We start from the raw sequence: 21,309 nt of genomic DNA, 5'->3' as shown, positions 1-21,309 counted from the left end.
AAATTCATTTAAAATTAGATAAAATATTTATTTTGTATTATAATTATTCAATTATGTAATTTGTTTTTCTATTTTATTATCAAATTTTACAATATAATATTTGTTAATTTAATTGAATAATTATTAAATATTTTTTTAATGTGATCTTAATTATTAATTTTAAATTGAAAAGATATATATATTTTTTTGGAAAAGAAAAGAGATATATTTTAAATTGAAAAGATATATATATTTTTTTGGAAAAGAAAAGAGATATATTTTAAATTATAATATAACCGTACCAATGTTTAGTAATTTATTTGATTAATTCTTGCCATTACAAGGTGACTATGCTAGTTATTTGTTATCATATATATATATATATATTCTTATAACTATTTTTTATATTTATATTAAAAATTAATTTTAAACATAAGTTATATAATATTATTTATTTATTTTATATAATAATTTAAAAAATATATAATTATACAATGAGTTGTTTCAACTACGGAGTTACTCCTAGAAGATGCTGAGGACGTAGACGACAATGATAATCATGACGGTGACGATGAAAAAGAAGATTGAGAGTTGAGTATTGTTATTTCAACTTTATATATATATTGTTTATTTTGTATTAATTTAATAGATTTTTATTTTTATAAGTAAAAATGTTTTAGAGTTACATTAAAATTTAGTTTTTCATTTTTAAATTTATTTTAAATAGACGATAATGAGGACGACTAGACCAGACCATGAGAGTGCTTCAAGTACTTAGTCACTTCTTTGCAAGAAAGACATTAATGAATAAGTTATTTCTATTTATTTTTTTGACAAATTTAGTTTAATATATAAATTTATGTGAATATGGTAGGAATAAATTATGATTTGTTAATTATTTTAATAAAATAAGATTTGCTAATAAAAAAATAATTAAATAAATTTTGATCACAAAGTAAAAGACGATTACATTGAATTTTGATTTGATTTGATTTTAAGATTGATAATTAATTAAATCCTTGAATGAATAAATTGGATAAATTTGATTAGTAAAGTAGTAAGTAGTATGTGGGGGCGACGGGCAGGATGTAATGCGTGAGGATCCAGCGGTTGTGGATTAAGCAAACACGTCACATAGAGGTGTTACAGTGTGGAGTTGAAACGAGCTGCCTCTCTCTCTCTCCCTTCCTGCAGTAAAGTAAGCCCTTCCTTGCTCGCGACTCGAGAGAGATGGAAAATGGAATTGGACGATTCAATTGTAAAACTTTAGAACAAAGTTAAAGCACAAAGGAGGAGAGGAGACGACAGACAATTGCTTCTTTTAATAATAATAATAATAATTATAATAATAACAAGCGTTTCTTGCTCTCTTTCTAGTAACTACTCCTTCCTTCCTTCTGAGTTTCTACTCCCTGCCCGGCGGCGACAATGCTATCGCCGGAGCTCCAAACCCGCTCCTTCCGCCCTTTCATATCGCCTTCCATGAGTGCTCCTTCCTTTCCCACATCCTTCGGCGGCGGCGGAAGCGGCGGCGGCGGCGGTGCCTTCTCTCCGGATAGAAGCCCAAATCCTAAATCTTCCTTCTACGGCGGCGGCGGAGGCTATCCTCGCTCTTCCTCTACCAGATCTGTCAAGAACAATCGCTTTTCTCCTCAGACCTTTGCTCACAACGCGCGGATCGCCATCGCTCTCATCCCATCCGCCGTCTTCCTCCTTGACCTCGGCGGACGTCCGGTCTTCGCCGCCCTCACGCTCGGCCTCATGATTGCCTATATACTCGATTCTCTCAGTTTCAAGTCCGGTTCCTTCTTTTCCGTCTGGCTCTCGCTTATTGCTGCTCAGATCGCTTTTTTCTTCAGCTTTTCTTTTGGTTCTACCTTCAATTCTATCGGTCTTACTGCTCTCGCAACTCTTGTATGCTCCGAGGCTAACTTTTTGATCGGAGTTTGGGCCTCTCTCCAGTTTAAATGGATTCAAATTGAGTATCCCACCGTCGTCCTTGCCCTAGAACGCCTTCTCTTTGCCTGCGTTCCCTTCACGGCTTCCGTTCTTTTCACCTGGGCTACTGTCTCAGCTGTTGGTATGAATCACTCCTCGTATTATCTTATGGTCTTTCAATGTGTGTTCTATTGGCTGTTCTCTATTCCTCGCGTGTCATCATTCAAATTGAAGCAGGAAGCTGGTTACCATGGAGGAGAGGTTCCGGATGATAATCTTATTCTTAGCCAGCTTGAGAGTTGTCTGCATACTTTGAGCTTGTTGTTCTTACCTCTTGTGTTTCATATGGCTTCACATTACAATGTTATGTTTTCTTCAGCGGCCTCTGTTTGTGATTTATTTCTTCTTTTCTTCATTCCTTTCCTCCTTCAACTGTATGCCTCAACAAGAGGTGCACTTTGGTGGGTAACCAAGAATGACCATCAACTCCACAGTATTCGACTGGTAAATGGTGCCGTTGCTTTGGTATTTGTTGTTATATGCTTGGAGGTCAGAGTGGTGTTCCATTCGTTTGGGAGGTACATTCAAGTGCCAGCGCCACTGAACTATCTTCTTGTCACCATCTCAATGCTTGGAGGGGCAGCTGGTGCTGGTGCTTATGCCATTGGTATGATAGCTGATTCATTTAGCTCAATGGCTTTCACTGCCTTAGCCGTACTGGTCAGTGCTGCTGGAGCAATTGTCGTGGGATTTCCAATACTGGTAAATACTCTTCCTTAAAAACGTCTTATTCAGAGTAATTCGTATTGATTTCTGATTTGTGCTATCAATTTGCTATGATCCATGTTCAGTGAAATATGATGGTCTTGCCTTCACAGATGTTGAAGGAATTCAAATTGTTTTGTGCCTTTGTGCTCATCACAACACTTGGCATGTTCTTGATTCTGCTGCAATTAATACTAACTATACTATGGGAACACACAATATTCATTCCATACAGGCTATGCATGCTACCTTACTCTCTTTTTTTTTTTGCTGAAAGTTTCCTACATTATACAATAGTAAGGAGTGAATTACATGAAGAGAGACATGAAGAGGGGAGATTATTGATACAAATGTTTCCCTAAATTTTAGATGACCTTACCCATTGCCAAAGCTCATGTGCAGGTTGAACAAAACTTTCTAAAAGGAAAGTTTGAAAAAACAAAAGATTGGGAAGAGCAGAATTTGGATTTCGGAAGTTGTAGGATCTGCTTTGATTGCCATGAAATACTTTCATTAATCCCATGCATGTAGGATACTAGCTCCTATATAAATGTGGAGATTCTAGCATTCATAATCAGATTCTCTATTCTTCTCCAGATATGTGAGGAGTTTTAACTACTTTTTCTCTCTGACTTGATGGATAGTATACCTTTGTATCTATAATTTTATAATTTTATCAAATTATATTTTTTTCAAATGCTGTTGGATGCAATTACAAGGTTGATTATTTTTAACAGTGCAGTTCTTGAAGCTTTCATGTTCTTGTCTAAGAATTAATACATCTACCATAATTGAAAATAAGAATCACAGAAGTTGTTATCTGTACTGACCCTTGACTTCAGAGGCTTCATTCAATTTGTTGTAGGAGAGTTATAGGTCTGTTATCTTGACAGCTGAAAATGTGAAATTGGTAAATTTATGTGTTTCTATTGGATGAGGAACAATATATTGTTTATGTGGTCCTAATACATTAGGATTATGAATTATAACATGCTACCTCTTCATATTTTGTGTTACCCCAACATTGATTGGGGTGGGATGGAGAGAAGACTTACAGTAATATATAGACAATAGCCCAATTGTAATAGAAAGTCCATTAAGAAATAGAAGTCCATATCATAAGTCCTCGGAAGGTATAAAAGTCAATAGTAAATGGTTTAATTGTGTGGAATGAATAATCTTTGAATCCCATCTCAGTTCTCTCTCTTTTCTCATCCTCGATTCTCTTTAATCCCTTTCTCAGTTGATCCCATGATTTTTTCTTTTCTTTTTGACGATTGCAAAAGATGTTTAGTATAAAATTGTTTTCCGAGGTAGGCTAGCTCAAATGATGGGAGTCTTCAACTTAAGAAGTTGATATCTCTACTCCCATTGAAAGCACCTTCATTCAAGTGGGGGTCATCGTAGTGGAATGTTGTTCTATCCTCTTCCAGGGTAAAACCTGTGGTCTAAAAAAAATTGCTTTCCATCTTTGTCCGTATTGGACCATTCATAACTACTAGTACTTTGTCTGAACTGTTGTATGCCTTTTGCATTAAGGAAACTCTTTGAAAAGTTTGGGTAATTGTCATTACTTCAATGCCTTATGATACTTTCCCTTCATTTGCAAGACTAATATTGTTTTGCATTTCTCGTAAGAATTAAGAAGTCTTTATTGTTTTGTTTTGCATTTCTCATGCTACTCAGGAGAAATATTATGTGCTTAGTAATAAATATCTGGATAAGCCCACAAGTGATATTAGTCAAATAGAAAATAAAGTATCTTATAGTATTAGTCTCAAAGCGGAAGTCAGTATGTCAAATATATGTCCTTTTTAGGGGATTTAAAGACATGGTTTTAAAGAGTTTAGGCTATTAAAGACCCTAAAAATGTCAGAAAATCAATTTGTGAAAAAATGATTAATATGTTGTCCTGCTCTCTATCCATTTTTGGGAATCCCTATTATGCATTAAACACACTGTATCCCAATTCTTGTTGCCAAATCAATGTCAATGCTCTGTATTCTTTATCAAATCAAATTGGTTTCCATTCATTGAAGCCCTTTAGGATAGTGAGATTTAAGAGAACTGCCAGAAATATGTTCTATGATGTATAAGACTTGTGTTTGTATTGACACTCATAAAAATGGATTCATGGATTTAGTGATGTTTATTGATAAGGTGAATGGAGAGAGATACCCTACTTGAAAACACTTTTTGAATATGTTTTTTGTATGGATCCTGATAGAGAAACAAAAATAAATTTCTAAACTTATGGTGTTTGGTAACACAATATATTACTTAATCTAAATGATTAAGTACTTATTTAAATTAGGTTCTGATATGAGACGGGTTTCGATTTCTGGATAACCCCAATTGTGGGTTGATTATCAGTAAGATGGTTCAGGCTTGTTATCGGCAGGTAGTAAGTAGTTAAGGTTGATCAGTATAAATAAGATGTTGATGGCGCCTAGGGAAGCATGTTGAATGTTTAGAGGAGTTTCTAATTCTCATCTAGGATCTCTCTCACTTCTCATCTCTAGTTGATTCTTCTTTCCTCATCTCTGGATAATTCTCTCCTATGGTACTCTTTGCCTTGTTAAGAGTTTATTTTCTCATCTCATCTCAACTCAATTCTCTTTCACTCGTTGTATTCATGGCATCCATCATAACTCTTCAACTTCTAGATATTAAACCTAGTAATTCAATGTGCACATGGTATCAATTGGTACTATTCTATTTCTAGATATTAAACCTAGTTCTAGATAAAAGAAAAGAAGCGAGGAAATACTCTTATAATGATTTGTACAAATTAAAGTTAGATATTTCTGAATTACTATTAACTGTGCATTATAGTGTTGATTCAAAACATAGTTTACTTAATGAATCATAGGCTTATTTGTGACAGAGACATTTGGGTCATATATCCAAACGTTTATGAAGTTAGAACTAAACTTTCATGTTTAAAGTCACAGATGTGGTATGGGAGCCATGATTTTAGAACATATGATGTTACCAATATAATGAAGGATTTATCTTTATCATGTGCACAATATATTTTATATCAAGACTCATGGGCTAAGTAGGAAACATCATATGTTCTAACATTTTATCTTTCAGCTGATAGTTTTTGGTATGGAGTGTTTTGATCCTCAATTTTCAGCCAGTTCCTGGCAGATAGAAAGCTAAGAGATAAAATAAATCAACAATTTCTCTCTCCCTCCTTGTTGTAGGAAGGTAGTTTCTCTATTTAATGTCATTCTGTTGAAGTTTTTCTCTCTTTTAATTGCAGTTCATTCCACTCCCTTCAGTTGCCGGTTTCTATTTGGCTCGCTTCTTTACCAAGAAAACTCTGCCATCTTACTTTGCCTTCGTTGTGCTTGGGAGTTTAATGGTCACATGGTTTGTGCTGCATAACTTTTGGGATCTTAATATTTGGATGGCAGGAATGTCATTGAAGTCATTCTGTAAGTTAATAATTGCCAGTGTCATTTTGGCTTTGGCTATCCCTGGTTTAGTTCTTCTTCCACCAACACTCCGTTTCTTGAGTGAAATTGGTTTAATAAGCCATGCACTGCTTCTATGCTACATGGAAAATCGTTTCTTCAACTACTCAAGCATATATTACTACGGTTTTGAGGATGATGTGATGTATCCTAGCTACATGGTTGTCCTGACTACCTTTGTTGGCTTGAGTTTGGTAAGGAGACTTTCGGTATGCAATCAAATTGGACAAAAAGCTGTTTGGATCCTAATATGCTTGTATTCGTCCAAGTTGGCCATGCTATTTATCACATCAAAAACTGCGTTATGGGCATCAGCTGTTCTCTTGTTGGCCATCTCCCCTCCATTACTTCTCTACAAGTATGTAATTTTGATTGTGAGAGCTTCCATTTTAATGTTGTGCAATGTTTGATGAAGGGTTATTTGGACCTTGATTGATCTATGATTGTTTGAAGTACTAAATGGTTCTTTTCAAATAATCATATTTGATTTAGGTTATTTGGGTAAAAGATATAAGGGGTATAAATATATAATGAAAAATATTTTTTTCTTAAATGGTATTTTGGTTGATGATTTGAATGATGTGATTGATGAGTAGTTTATTGTTTGGATAGTGGGTTATTAAAATTAATCTCAAATAACCCACATCAAACAAGACTTGAAATTAATTCAATCACCCCTTATCCTATCATCAATTACTTTTATTATTCAAATCATCAACTAAAATACCAGACCTTTTAATAATATTTTAAATATTAAATACATAAGACAGCTTAGTCATTTATTCCAATAATTCACTTTTTCACTAAGCAAGGGTTTTATTTACTTTTCTTCAGAAAAACATTATTCTTAGTAACAGTTTAAATATAAATACTTAGGACATCTTAGTCATTTATTCCAATAATTCATTTTTTCACTAAACAAAGTTTTTATTTAGTTTTCTTCAGAGAATCAATTTATCTAAAAATACGTATATCAAACAAGGTTTTATTCTTGTGGGGGGACATTTTGCATATAAGGTGATAATTTATATTTCAGGGACAAGTCAAGTACTATATCGAAGATGAAACCTTGGCAGGCATACACACATGCTGGTGTGGTTTCCCTATCAGTCTGGTTTTGCCGGGAATCAATTTTTGAGGCTCTTCAGTGGTGGAATGGAAGAGCTCCATCTGATGGTTTACTGTTGGGTTGTTGCATTCTTCTTACGGGATTGGCTTGTATCCCTATTGTTGTCATCCACTTCTCTCATGTCATGGTAAGAAATTGGTTTCTCTTATTAATTTATTGATTTCATCTCATTGCTGCATGCATTTTTTTTAACTCTCTCTAGAATCTGTGCCTGTTTTAACTCTAGAACGCCTGGTTTGATTTTAAAAACAATGTTCATATATTATTTTAGTTGACGATTTAAATGATATGATTGATGATAAAGATGGAAAGTTATTTGAGATTAATTGGAAATTACTCAAAACAAATAAACCTCGTGTTGAACTAGGCCTAATCATATTTTAGTTTATGATTTAAATGATATAATTTATGATGAAGTGATAGTTGATTGCATAGTGGATTATTTGGGATACAAAATTTCCAAAATAGTGAGATTTTTTGTAAAAATCAAAACTTGTATGATTTAAAAACAGAATTTTGAAAAGTGAGGCCTTTTTTCACGACTTAAAAGCAGACTATGAGTTAAATAACTAAAATAACATTTGTATTTAATATTTTAAAATATTATAAAAAATAAAGTATGAATATTTTAGTATTTAAGTTGATTTGATTGATGAAGTGATTTGAGTTGAATGAGATTATCAAATTTCATTAACAAATTTGATGAAAAAAATGTTGAGTGGCATGAAATTACCAAATTTCTATTAGTGGAATCTTATTTAGGCTGATTAGAAACCAAAATTTGATTTGAATAAGATTTGTGACACTAAATAAAGTTTGCTATTGACATTCTTTTTTGTTTGAATTGCAGTATGCTAAGAGATGCTTGGTACTAGTTGTAGCAACAGGAGTATTGTTCATTCTTTTACAGCCTCCAATCCCTTTAACATGGACATACCACTCAGACCTCATCAAAGCAGCACGTCAATCAGCAGACGATATCTCAATATATGGCTTCATAACTTCAAAACCCACATGGCCATCATGGCTTCTCATCACATCAATCCTACTGAGCCTCGCTGCCATAACCTCCATCATCCCAATCAAGTACATCGTCGAATTAAGAACATTCTATGCCATCGCCATGGGAATTGCACTCGGAACCTACATTGCCGCCGAATATTTCTTCCAAGCAACAATCTTGCACGCTCTGATTGTCGTCACAATGATCTGCACTTCGGTTTTTGTGGTCTTCACCCATTTCCCATCGGCATCGAGCACCAAACTATTGCCGTGGGTTTTCGCTCTTCTCGTTGCTTTATTTCCAGTAACGTATCTATTGGAAGGCCAGGTGAGGATAAAAAGCTTACTCGAAGGAGGAGGAGAAGACGATAATAGGCTGACAAACTTACTCGCAGTTGAGGGTGCGAGAACGTCTCTCCTTGGCCTGTATGCTTCCATCTTTATGCTGGTAGCTCTTGAAGTGAAATTTGAGCTCGCGTCCCTTATGAGAGAAAATACTCTCGAAAGAGGTTCATCTGTTCTTCCACCGAAGATGAGATTTGTTCAGCAACGTCGAGCCACAACTGTCTCGGCTTTCACTATCAAAAGAATGGCTGCCGAGGGTGCTTGGATGCCAGCTGTTGGAAATGTAGCTACGGTAATGTGTTTCGCGATTTGCCTGATCTTGAACGTGAACTTAACGGGCGGGTCAAACCGGGCAATATTCTTCTTGGCTCCGATTCTGCTTCTCCTGAACCAGGATTCGGATTTCGTTGCGGGTTTTGGGGAGAAACAGAGGTATTTTCCTGTTACGATGGCGATCTCGTCTTACCTGATGTTGACTTCGGTGTATGCAATATGGGAAGAGATTTGGCATGGGAATGTCGGGTGGGGATTGGAGATTGGAGGGGCGGATTGGTTTTTTGCGGTGAAAAATGTTGCGTTGCTTATATTGACAATTCCAAATCAGATAGTGTTTAATCGATTTGTTTGGGGATTTACGAAGCAGAACGAGTGGATGGCGTTGGTAGCCTTGCCGCTCAATCTGCCTGCGGTGATAATAACGGATGTGGTGAAGGTTAAGATATTGGGGCTACTTGGGATGATATATGCTTTGGCACAATATTTGATCTCTAGACAACAATATATATCTGGGTTGAAGTTTATTTAGTGGGTTGAACTACTTACTTTACATTTGTACAAGATGGATGATAGAGACAGTGAGACAAAAATGACAGTTTTTACAAAGGTGAGTTTATTGTTGTTTGTAACCTTCATCAACTAGGGTGGGTGGGTTGGCTTTCCTGTGGCTGGTTAAATCACGATCTTAAAATCATAAATAGGCTGTTTGTTTACTTTAGTATGTGAATTGGTTCAATTTTATCTGTTTGTTGGTCAGGGTACTTACTAGTTGCACCTCAAGAGCCCGATGCGTCCAATATAACTAGTCAAATTGGCTGGGGTTAATAGCCCCAAAATAATGTCTCTTTATATGATCATAAATAATTACTTCAAGCATTGAACAAACCTCTCCATTTTCTAGGCTCGCATCTTCTTTCAGTCTGGTCAAAACACTCTAAATTGTGTTGGAAATAGTGTGGACGTCTAGCCTATTTAGAACAAAATGTGCAATTGAGCATCAAAGTGGCTGAAAATGTTAGGGGGTTTGGTCTCTTGGTCTTCCAATATTCTTTGTTTTCCTAGGAATCTAAACAGGTAAAGAGAAGTAAAAGAAAAAGCAATGTACATTAAAGGATGAACAATCGTGAACATTTCTTTTAGGACGAATTTCCCGCTTTCATTTTATGACTCAACCACTTGCTTTGTGATGTGCTATTATTAACAAACAACAAAGCTATGTTAATTGTTTGTTACTACCTCGCTGCATTTGTCATCGTCTAAAGTGATTCGAGAGAACGTAAGAGGTGATTTGAAATGCATTTGGGAAGTCTTATAATTTTAAAACAACAATCAATTTTTCTTTTCTATCTTTGTTAAATTTTTTCAAGTGATCTTCTATTTCATTATCTACCTAGATCATTCTTTAGTGATATTTTATTTAGCTTATTTTCCTACAAATAATCTTAAAATTATAATAACTTATATAGTTATTGACTTTTTATTTTTGGTTTGTGTCGTTTTACTTAACAAGACTCAAATTTTCATTATTTTAACTATTTATTAATACTTTATTCTAAACGGAAGAAGAGTAATTATATAAGGATGATGTTGTCTTGGATAAATGCACATGTTAACTTGGAAAATCTTCTCAACTTGTAAGGTAAAAATTCACGGGACCGACCGGAATATGTCACTATATTAACAAGAAAATGGATACAAATGTTCTTCTCAACTTTAAACTTAAAGACGAAGGTTTATATATAACGAAAAATCAATTTCATTCAGACCCAAACAAGTCTAGATTTAAGTCAACAAGAAATTGGAACCTGAAAGTGATAAAAGTAAGGAGAATGTTCTTTTTCATTCTCTTCTTCCTCCTCTGTTTCTTCTTCTTCTCTATTTTGGTCTCCTAGAAGAATGCTCTCTCTTTTTAACAGGGATGGAGAATAACATTATCAGGGTTTACTTGTTTTATTAAGTGTGTAATTGGTTTGGATCCACAAGGCTCAACAATCTCCCCCTCCAACCCATGGAGAGAGGCACACTGATCTTTAAGTCATCAGCCGACAACAGTGCTCGAGCTTGTCTTTTGGAACTATCTTCGTAAACATGTCTAACGTGTTCTTATCTATGTAAATTTTATTCAGCTTCATTTGTTGGTTTTCTATTACATCTCTTAAACAATGAAATCTCGCATCAATATACTTAATTCTGAAATGATATGTAGCATTCTTGCTCAAATCTATGGTTTTCTGGCTATCAAATAAAACAATTGCATCTTCTTGTTTCATACCAAGCTCCAAGTGAAATCTAATCACCCACAATAACTCATTATCAACTTCAATTGCTGTAATGTATTTTACTTCCATTGTTGACAAAACCACACATTTCTGCAACTTGAATTTCCATTACACAAGTCCCCCTGCAAAAATAAACACCTAACCCAAAATGAGTTTTTATGTAATCTAGATCTCTAGTCATATCAACATATGAGTAACCTTCTAAAACTCAAGCACAAATTGGAAGTGCCTCTTAGATATCTAAGAATCCACTTCACTACTTCCCAATGTTATTTTCCTAGATTAGAGAGGAATCTACTTACCACACCGACTGCATGCGCTATATATGACCTAGTGTAAACCATTGCCTACATCAAACTCCCTACAATTGAGAAGTTTGGCACAGTTGACATTTCATCATTTTCTTCTCTATTGATGGACACATCTTCTTGCTCAATTTCAAATGGCTAGAAAGTAGACAACTTACTTCATTTTCTCCTTGAATATTCAATCTCTTAAACACCCTTTCAATATACTTCTCTTGTGACAACCAAAGTCTCTTGACATTTCTATCATGAGTAATTTGAATGCCCAATATCTGATTTGCTTGGTCTATATCCTTCATTTCAAGTATCTTGGACATCTCCTTCTTCAACATAACTATTATCTGAGCATCATGTCCTACCATCAACATATCATCAACATAAAGTAAAAAGATTAGAAACTTTCCATTAGAAAATCTTTTGAAGTAAACACATGGATCTGTCTTGGTTCTCTGGTACCCATGACTCATCATAAAAGAGTCAAATTTCTTGTACCATTGTCTCAGAGCATGTTTCAAACCGTATAAACTCTTCTTCAACTTGCAAACCATTTTCTCTTTTTCTTTCACTTCAAATCCCTCTGGTTGCACCATGTAGATCTATTCTTCCAAGTAACCATGAAGGAATGTAATTTTACCTAAAGTTGCTCAAGCTCAAGATCTAAGATAGATATTAGACCTAACACTGTACGAATGGAAGTCATCTTTACCACTGATAAGAAAATCTCATCAAAGTAGATGGCTTATTTATGTCCAAAACCCTTTACAACTAGTCGGGCTTTGTACTTCATAATTTATCCATTTTCATCTCTCTTTAGCTTGAACATCCATTTGTTTCTCAATGTCTTTCGTCCTTTAGGAAACTCCACCAGCTCATATGTGCCCATTTTTTGCAATAACTTCATCTTGTCTTTCATTACATTCTGCCACTTAACTTTGTATTTATGAATTTGTGCCACTTAAAAATTTGTTGGCTCTCTATTATGATCGGTGACAACAATAGAAGGAGGTTGAATATTGTTGTGATAATCTTCACTTTCAATGCGATTTTAATCATATTAAGGACTTAAAATCTATTTCTATTCTTTAATAAATCGTAGTAACTCTTGAACGAAATCAAGTGCGGAAAATGTTTGCGGGATTTAAAGCAGCATTATATACGACTGTAAGATGTAGTAAGGAAATAAGACAAGGTTTTATGGATGTTCGGAGATAAAACTCCTACATCACCCATTCTTCTATTACTAGAAGGATTTCACTAGAAGACTTTGATTTGTATATCCTCTACACAAATTCAATCAAAACTTAGGTCTTAACAGCTGACGGTTCTGAATTTCTAGTAATCACACTCTGTTGAACATACAATGTTCTGTTCAACTTACAACACTGAAAATACTCTCCTATAGTACAATAAATTATCTCTCAACTTAGCATAAATGAAATACAGAATGCACTTAGTGAGAGATGAGCTAAAGAGAGTAAATTGATCGAGAGTTCAGAAGTTCGCCGTTGTACTCTACTGCCCTTTTTATATTTGAAGCGTAGGAACGGTCGAATCTAATTCATGGCGTGTTAGTTTTCTAATGGTTGTACGTTAGGTGTACGGGATAGTACGCAAGAATAATATTCGTTGGATCGTGGGATACGGGATGGTAGTGTGCTGAATATTCCGAAGAACGTGGTGTATTTTAAAGTACTGCACGGGCTAGTGTAATAATCGTGTACATGGAAGTTGTACATTTTGGCGTCTTAAGTTGATGTTGTAGTCTGCTGTTAGCGCAACACAACTGTTGACGCAACACTACTATTCGCTTTTTCAGACTACTGCTAGCGCAAAGCTGCTGATAGCGCTTCTTCAGATTGCTGCTGAGGCAAGGTGTTAGATAAAATCTTATTGTTAGCACTTCTTCAGACTGTTGTTGAAGTAAGGCTGCTGCTAGCGCTTCTTCAGACTATTGATGAAGCAAGGCTGCTTCTATCACTTCTTCAGACTACTACTGAGGCAAGGCTGTTTCCAGCGCTTCTTCAGGTTGCTGATGAGGCAAGGCTGCTGCCAGCGCTTCTTCATGTGAGTTATCAACTTGAGAATCTCGGTTTATGATTTTTCAAGTGTTGATTCATTATTCCACCATTGTTCTATCTCATATGTTGAGTAATTCTCTAAGTGATTTTCTCCTCTATCAGGTATTAACGAATCCCCTCAGCTTCCATGTAAATGATTTTTAAACTATTGAAAATTTTAATCGTCCAACTTGTTCTCTAAAATTGTTCTAGTTGAAAAGTTTTATCATCACATGGATCAACGTTAGAAACGTCAAGTAAGATGTGTAGATCTTAATGCGCGAGTTTTAGTGACGACATTTGATAATCAATATGACACGGGAATTGTGTCATTGAAGAAATATATATGAGATATACAAATTCCCTAAATATATATGATTTGGATAATTCTCGATAAAAGTGTAAAAATCTTATTTTTTGTAAAATTTTCAATTTTGCATATTAGAGACTTTTCATTTTTGGTGGATACAAAGTTTCGATGTCTTATTTTACGTGTAAATAAATATATTAGGATCGGGTATAACAATAGAGACGGGGTCTAACTATGTTGAACTCTTCTTTAACTTAAAGACGAATATAACCCTGTTAGAGGTTAGATTCTACTTTTATTCTTCACAAGTCTTCACAAACTCTTGACTGTAGTCAAATGCGGAACTGTTTGTTTAGACTTGAAGCGACAGATAAATAATTAAAAAATTGGGAATAAAAAGAACACAAGACACATAGTTTTTTTTATGGATGTTTGGAGCAAACTCTCATACGTCACCCCTTCTTCTACAAGCAGAATGATTTTCACTAGAAGATTTTGTTTGAATAAAATAGTTACACAAATCTGGTCGGAAAACCAGGACTTAGACAATGCATGTTTCTGAACTTCTAGCACACAACACTATGTTAAACATAATGAATTCTGTCAACTTACAATACTGAAATCTCACACAGAAAGAATAATATGTGAATTACAGGGTAATATTAATTTGTGTAAGCTTGAGATTGTAAAATGCTTGAAAGCTTGAGTTGGTTCGCAATGATTGATTGCAAGATTGTATGTATGAAAAACCAGCGTTAATCGAACGATTATCGAGAGAGATTGCGAAAAACCAGGGTTGCAAATTGTCCTCCAACTTCTTCTTAAGTAGATAACTCCTCAACGAACAAATTTTCTTCAACTGATACGTGTCCTATTTCGATTGGATGTGTGCCAGTGTAGTACATCAGAGAATATGCGTTTGATTGTGAGTGTACTGGATAATGGTAGTGCGCCGAATATTCTTTAAGAGATCGTGGTGTACTGGGAACGTACATCACATGAAGTCTGAATTAGTTTGGCACGTGGCAGTCTTCTATAGGTTTATCTCAGCTACTGTGTTAGATTGCCAATAACGAATTCGGGTAATGTGCTGGAGAGGGATTTCAAATGCTTGATCAAATACCGAATTTGATCAAGAACCGGAAGTGCTTCACAAAAGCCGAACTTGATCAAATATCGGAAGCGCTTCATAAAACCGAACTTGATCAAATATCGAAAGCGCTTCATAAAACCGAAGATAATGAAAAGTCGAAAGCGCTTCTCAAAAACTGAAGAGGTTAAAAAACCGGAAGCGCTTCATATAAAACAAAAGATATTAAATACCGGAAATGCTTCATATAAAATCGAAGAGGTTAAATATGGGAAGTGCTTCATATAAAACCGAAGAGGTTAAATATCGGAAGCGCTTCATATAAAACCGAAGAGGTTAAATACCGTAAGCGCTTCATAAAATACCAAAGATATTGAAAAGTCAGAAGCGCTTCACCAAAAACCGAACATGAACAAAACTGAAAGCGCTTCTCCAAAAACCGAAGTGAACAAAATGTCGGAAGTGCTTCTCCAAAAACCGAAGTGAACAAAATGCCGGAAACGCTTCTCCAAAATTCAAAGTTGATCAAATACCAAATTTGATCAACTACCGGACTTGAATTCCATTTTGGTTTTCTTCACTTTGAACCTACACAGAATCAATTTAATACAACTCAGTCTTATTGATACACTTAAAATTAATAAAATACTTTAACCTAACAATTTCTCCTTTTTTATTATTTAAGCTAAATTATCAAAACTCGGTAGAATCATTATATTAAATTTCCTAGATTAATTTAATCTAACAAAATATCAAACTATAAATCAGAATCTATAGGCGTGTTCATACATGTGCTATTTTCTTTCTTAATTTTTGTGACCTAAATTAGGTTCCGACTCTAAAATGAGCCAAATATAGTCTAATCTTATTAAGTACTATTTTGGGTATCTCATCTTACATTTAGTAAGACATAGACACAATTAAAAATGAACACTATGTTATATCTCAATTTGGTTCCTAATATCGTTCATGAGATTCGAGAGGAAAGTAGGCATTGGAGTATAAACTATCAAGTTGTAGACACCCCATTTTTACACCCTAGATACCTAATAGAAAAACCCGGCCCAAAATAATACTCATGTTTGTTTATTGAACCGGGAAAACAAAAATAGAATCACCTCGTGGAAAACTGACCCGGTAAAGCTTAAAAGATAACGATCCAAAGGTCGAGTTTCATAACGACTCTGTTTTCCCAACCCGTGACACGTTCATGTTGTACGTTTTGAAAAATCTTGAATTTTGAGTATAATGTTATTGTTTGCAAATTTGTGCAGAAAATGCTCAAAAAGAAAGAAAAACTACCGATTCAAGTCCTGGGAGCTAGCTGAAGCTATGTTGCACTTCTAAAAATCATATCTTTTGCACCAATGATCCATCTTCAGTGTATGAGCTACCGTTGGAAATCCCTTTGAATTACCTTTCCAACGACACCAAATACTTCTCCCAGTTCTCCCTGAAGCTCAGTCCAAGTCGCCCGCAGTGAAGGTGATGCGTGAACTGACACGTTTTTGTGAGGCTAGTCTCCTGACCAACACGGACCATTTCGTAAGCAAAGGAGAACATGGGGATGTAGGAAAGAGTCTTGCCTTTCCAATGGTACCAACCTCATTGTGGGGAAAGCTCTGTGCACAAAGTTATGGGCTATTAAAGTTATGAAAGTGAAAACCGCGGGATTGAAAAGATTGAAATGGAGGGGTGACTTTAAAATATCATAACTTTGGATAGGAAGGTCCGTTTGGGTTCATTCAAAAAGGAGATTCATGTTCGTGGTGTTAAGAACTGACCATAAAATTTTCACAATTTTCTGAGCAAAAACGCGACCGGGGTGATTCGTTTAGTGTGAAGGTGCAAAGAAAGAAAAATGGAAAAGGAGAAAAACGAAAAAAAAGGGAAAATATATATATTTTTTTCTTTTCTTCCAAGCGTGCCCTTCAACTTTTGGGCTAATTATAAATGAACCCCTGTAATAAAATTTAAAAAAGAGGGGAAGATGAGGTCAGAGGGCAGTTTTCTTTGGAGTTAGGGAGTTTTAGAGAAAGAGAGCAGTTTTTCAGTTCTGGGAGAAGAGAGATGAGCGGTTACAAAATCTGAGAGAGTTTTGATATTGCTTCCATTGTTGAAGAAGGAGAAGGAGTAATCCGAGCTCATTTCCTTGGATGATTGGATCGACGAACGCGAAGAACGGCAGAAACTTTGGCTGAAGTTTCTTCGAATCCGGCTGATTCATTTTGTTTTCATCTCCCTTTGCTAATCAGGTAAACATTTAAACTGAATGATGTTCTTGAAATGTTGATTGGAGGCATCGGTTATGAACACCGATGCCGCTTGATGATTAGAAGTGTGATTACAGTTTGTTTCATTCAAATTTCAAGTATGTTTCCTTTGCTGCTTTAGTTATTTTCAATTGATTGAATGCTTGGCTGATATTTGTTAGATTCAGGCTGATAGATCTTTGATTAGGAGTAGTTAGAATTGAAGATAGGATTAGAAACCAGTCCCTTCTCTCTCTTTCTCTCGTCGTCAAGACAGACAATGGATGATCTACCATTGAACAAGATACAGATCTCATATCCAACGTCAGGCGCTTGAACCCTTCTTCTCTGATGGAGCTAGAGAGAGAGAGAAGGATCAACTGAGAAACCTAAAATCTATTTTCTAAATCCTTTGTGACGTTTATTGCCATTTTCTCTGTGTTCGTTGTAAAGAAGAGTTCTTCATATCTCTAGCTGGATTCTGTTGAATATGGCTGGACTTCGATTGCAACAACCTGAAGAACCAGAGCTATCACAGGCGCGAGTAACCGCCGCCGTCGCGTATGCTTCCAATGATCTGATCTCTGACGACGACCGATCTATCGCAGCCGACTCATGGTCTATTAAGAGCGAGTACGGTAGTACTCTCGACGACGATCAACGTCATGCTGATGCCTCCGAGGCGCTTTCTGTTTCTGCTTTCCCTGCCACCTCCGATTACAACTCGGATAAGGAGGAACCAGATGCTGAAACTATTACATCGATGTTGGGCTTCCAGAGTTATTTGGATGTTGCGTATGCAGATGAACTGGTTGATTTCCGTGAACATGGACATTCTGGTGAAGTGTGGTTTGGGGCTAATGTCATGGAAACTGTTGCTTCTTGGACAAAAACTTTATGCTCAGACATATCTGAAAGGCATTTTCAAAATCACATCGATGGTAAATCTGGTCCTGTTGAACAGATTAATAAAGATGTTACTGGTTGGAATGTTCTTGATGACAGCACAGGCAACGGGTTGCTTCTCCAAGAACTCTCTAAACTGGGGTTTTCCAGTCTTACAGGTACTGATTACAGTGAAGCTGCAGTAGACCTTGCTCAAAAACTTTCTGAGCGTGATGGATACACAAACGTTAAGTTCTTGGTTGTCGATGTACTTGAGACAAAGCTGGAATCAAAATTTCAACTTGTGATGGATAAAGGAACTCTTGATGCTATTGGATTACATCCAGATGGCTCCATAAAGAGGGTCTTGTATTGGGATTCAGTATCGAAACTGGTAGCACCAAATGGAATATTGGTGATAACATCATGTAATAGCACGAAGGATGAGTTCGACAGTGTGTTGAAGTGTGTGAGGGTATTGAGAGATGATGGTGGTGATGATCATCCAAGTTTGAGTGTGTTGACAATGAAGGCATGGTTGGGGTTAGGACGGCATGGCGAGGCAGAGAAGGAGCTGAGAGGAATGGCAGCAATGAAGGAGATTCCTGAGGTGATCTGGGTGTCAGTGGTGGAGGCTTACTTCCAGGCATCTGGGGCAGTAGGAGCTGAGACTGTAAAGGAGATATTTTTGGTGCTTCTGGGAAAGTTCCATGTTACTGCTAGTTCTGCAATTAGGATTGTTCGCAGGTTAGCTGGAAAGGAGAAAAACTTTGAAGTGTGTGCTCAATTCTTCAGATTAGCATCAGAATTTTATGGGGTGGTGGTTATTGACAAAGCCCAAGAATATGACATAATGGTCTGTAAATCGTTGATATTGAGCGTTACTGCTGTAGTAGCTGATGCAATGCAAAAACAAGCTAATTTGCTGGAGTTCTGTTTTTGTTTTGTTATATTGCGTTTCCCTCAACTTCTGTTGAAGTTTCAAAGAGACCCTTGGGTCTCTTTTATTTCTAAATAAGCCTGATAACTTTAATTTCGAATTAATTTATTAATTCGAAATTAAAGTAGTCCCTGATCTTTTCCTGATATTCTAATTGGACCACTAAACTTTTTTTTCCTTTTATTTTAATTTAAAACTTTCAAAAAAAAAAAAATTAAAATAAACTTAAGGCCCTGTTTGTTTCTCAAGTTTTACAAACGACTTTAAAATGAGGATTCTAACATTCAAACCACTTTAAAAAAATTCTCAAATTTTCCCAAAAACTCCAAAATATTATTTTTTTTCGAAAATAATTTTTCCCAGAATTTTTAGGGCCCGTTTGGAAAAATGTCTATCTTTGTAGTGTCATATCGGGGGGTTCTATAACTCCGAAAATTCCAAACACGATTCTTATGAGCTCCTAATAATATTTTCGACTATCATATGAAATTTTTGGGAATTATTTTTTTAAAATGGCTCATTTTAATGAGTTGTACTCAGAGTTTCCCTTAACTCTGAAAATTCTAAGAAAAAAATGGGGAACACTTGGGACCTTGAGTTATTTTATCATCTTCTCTCCTTTGTCCAAAGAGCATAATATTTCCAATCTTCAACCCGATACTTTGTCCTTGTCGTTCATACTTGTACGTCCTTCCTCTGGAATCGTGACTCTTGTTTTTCCTGAGAACTTTGCTATATGCTCTTCGATGCTTTTCAATGCTTCAATGTTTTTCAATGCTTCAATGCTTTTCAATACTTTGTCCTCTTCAAACACCCTATGAATAGGACTAGCCCCTTGCAAATGATTAAGATTTTCTCACACAAGCAAAAGAGTTCTGGACTTAGAATGAAAACGTAATAATCTTTCAAACATCATATGGCCAATTACATAGGAGTAGAGACTGTCTGTAAAGACAGGCGTATAGGACATAGCGCCGTAGGCCCTTTCCTAATACGTAACCAAACACCGGACTCTTAAAATGAATCTCTGATTTTTCTTTTCTTTAGTTTCTTTGGGAAGTAAACTAAAGTGGCGACTCTCAAGTCAATTAGATCGACACATTTGCGAGTGTGTCGATTTAAAACCTGTACGGACCAATTCAATTCGAAAAAAAAAGGGAGCGTATGCCAATCAATTAAAAAAAAGGGGCACACGCGCCAGAAAATCGGAAGTGAACGAAAATGAACGCGTACACAAGTCGAGATTTTTCGAGAGGTTAATTTGTAGGTGTTACAAAATGTTCAAACTAATCTCAATTAATTCATTCATAAACACATCAAAAAGGGTAAATTTTAATTGTTGAAGTTATTTTATCTTCATTTCCGCCTCACATTTATAATTTTATCAATATTTATTGGTTTGGTTATATAAAGATGTCTTTTTTCGTTTCTTTGAAGCTTTTCATCCCATGATCAGCATGCATTGGAACTTATTTCCAATATATGCATACAATTATATACAATTAATATTTTTTGGAGCTTAAAAAAATAACACTTATATACAATTATTTTTTTTAGTATCATACAGTTATTCCCCATAAGCAACGAGTAAGTTAAGAGTTAAAAAATATTTTCTAGTATCTTACGTGTGTTTTCTTGAAAGAGGGTTGGGTTGGATGGTTGACTTGGATTAGGTGTGATTAGACTACAAGACAATGGATCAAATCAAGTAACTAGAAACGGGCAAGGTTAAATAATTTGTTTGTTGTCTCATTCAATAACATTAATGCCTAAAAATCTAATAAAATATTAGAATTATGTACTGTAACCCCAAAAATTTTCTAGTCCCAACAAAACTCGAGTTTCGAGAAATTTTAACATCGATTTAGTGTCGAGAATATATATATATATATATATATATATATATATATATATATATATATATATATAATGATGCTTAATTTTTAAAGTGTTCGGATTGTCGGGTCGAGAGCTGTGGTTAATTTAAATATATATGTGAGAGTAAAATGATACTTGGGTCGGATTGTGGGTTGACCCGCCCATATATACATAAAACAGTTAAAAATAAAATTTAGAATGCTATATGTGTGTTTCGAACTTGCAACCTAACAAAAACAAGTACAACCTTTTAACCAACTAGGCTAATAACACTATAAATTTTAAATTTAACACCAAATTTGATGAATGCGGGACATTTTAACAATATAAGTTCAACCTTTTAATATATATAATGATGCATAATTTTTAAAGTGTCCGGATTGTCGGCTCGAGA

General features: G+C 35.4%; 2 protein-coding genes across 2 annotated transcripts; both read left to right on the top strand.

Moving 5' to 3' along the window:
* The first annotated feature begins 1,175 nt into the window (after positions 1-1,175).
* LOC124916672 lies at positions 1,176-9,682 on the top strand. The gene is made up of 4 exons (XM_047457421.1): positions 1,176-2,679; positions 5,954-6,525; positions 7,204-7,423; positions 8,147-9,682. Exons 1-4 carry the CDS (start codon positions 1,408-1,410, stop codon positions 9,446-9,448), a joined length of 3,366 nt encoding a protein of 1,121 aa, XP_047313377.1. The 5' UTR covers positions 1,176-1,407; the 3' UTR covers positions 9,449-9,682.
* Positions 9,683-17,676: 7,994 nt separating this feature from the next.
* Positions 17,677-19,115, top strand: LOC124915786. Its single transcript, XM_047456547.1, has one exon. It carries the CDS (start codon positions 17,703-17,705, stop codon positions 19,113-19,115), a length of 1,413 nt encoding a protein of 470 aa, XP_047312503.1. The 5' UTR covers positions 17,677-17,702.
* The last annotated feature ends 2,194 nt before the right edge of the window (positions 19,116-21,309 follow it).

The sequence above is a fragment of the Impatiens glandulifera genome, chromosome 9 (assembly GCF_907164915.1).
Source record: "Impatiens glandulifera chromosome 9, dImpGla2.1, whole genome shotgun sequence".
Classification (NCBI taxonomy): domain Eukaryota; kingdom Viridiplantae; phylum Streptophyta; class Magnoliopsida; order Ericales; family Balsaminaceae; genus Impatiens; species Impatiens glandulifera.
This window is presented reverse-complemented; position numbering and strand designations above follow the sequence as displayed.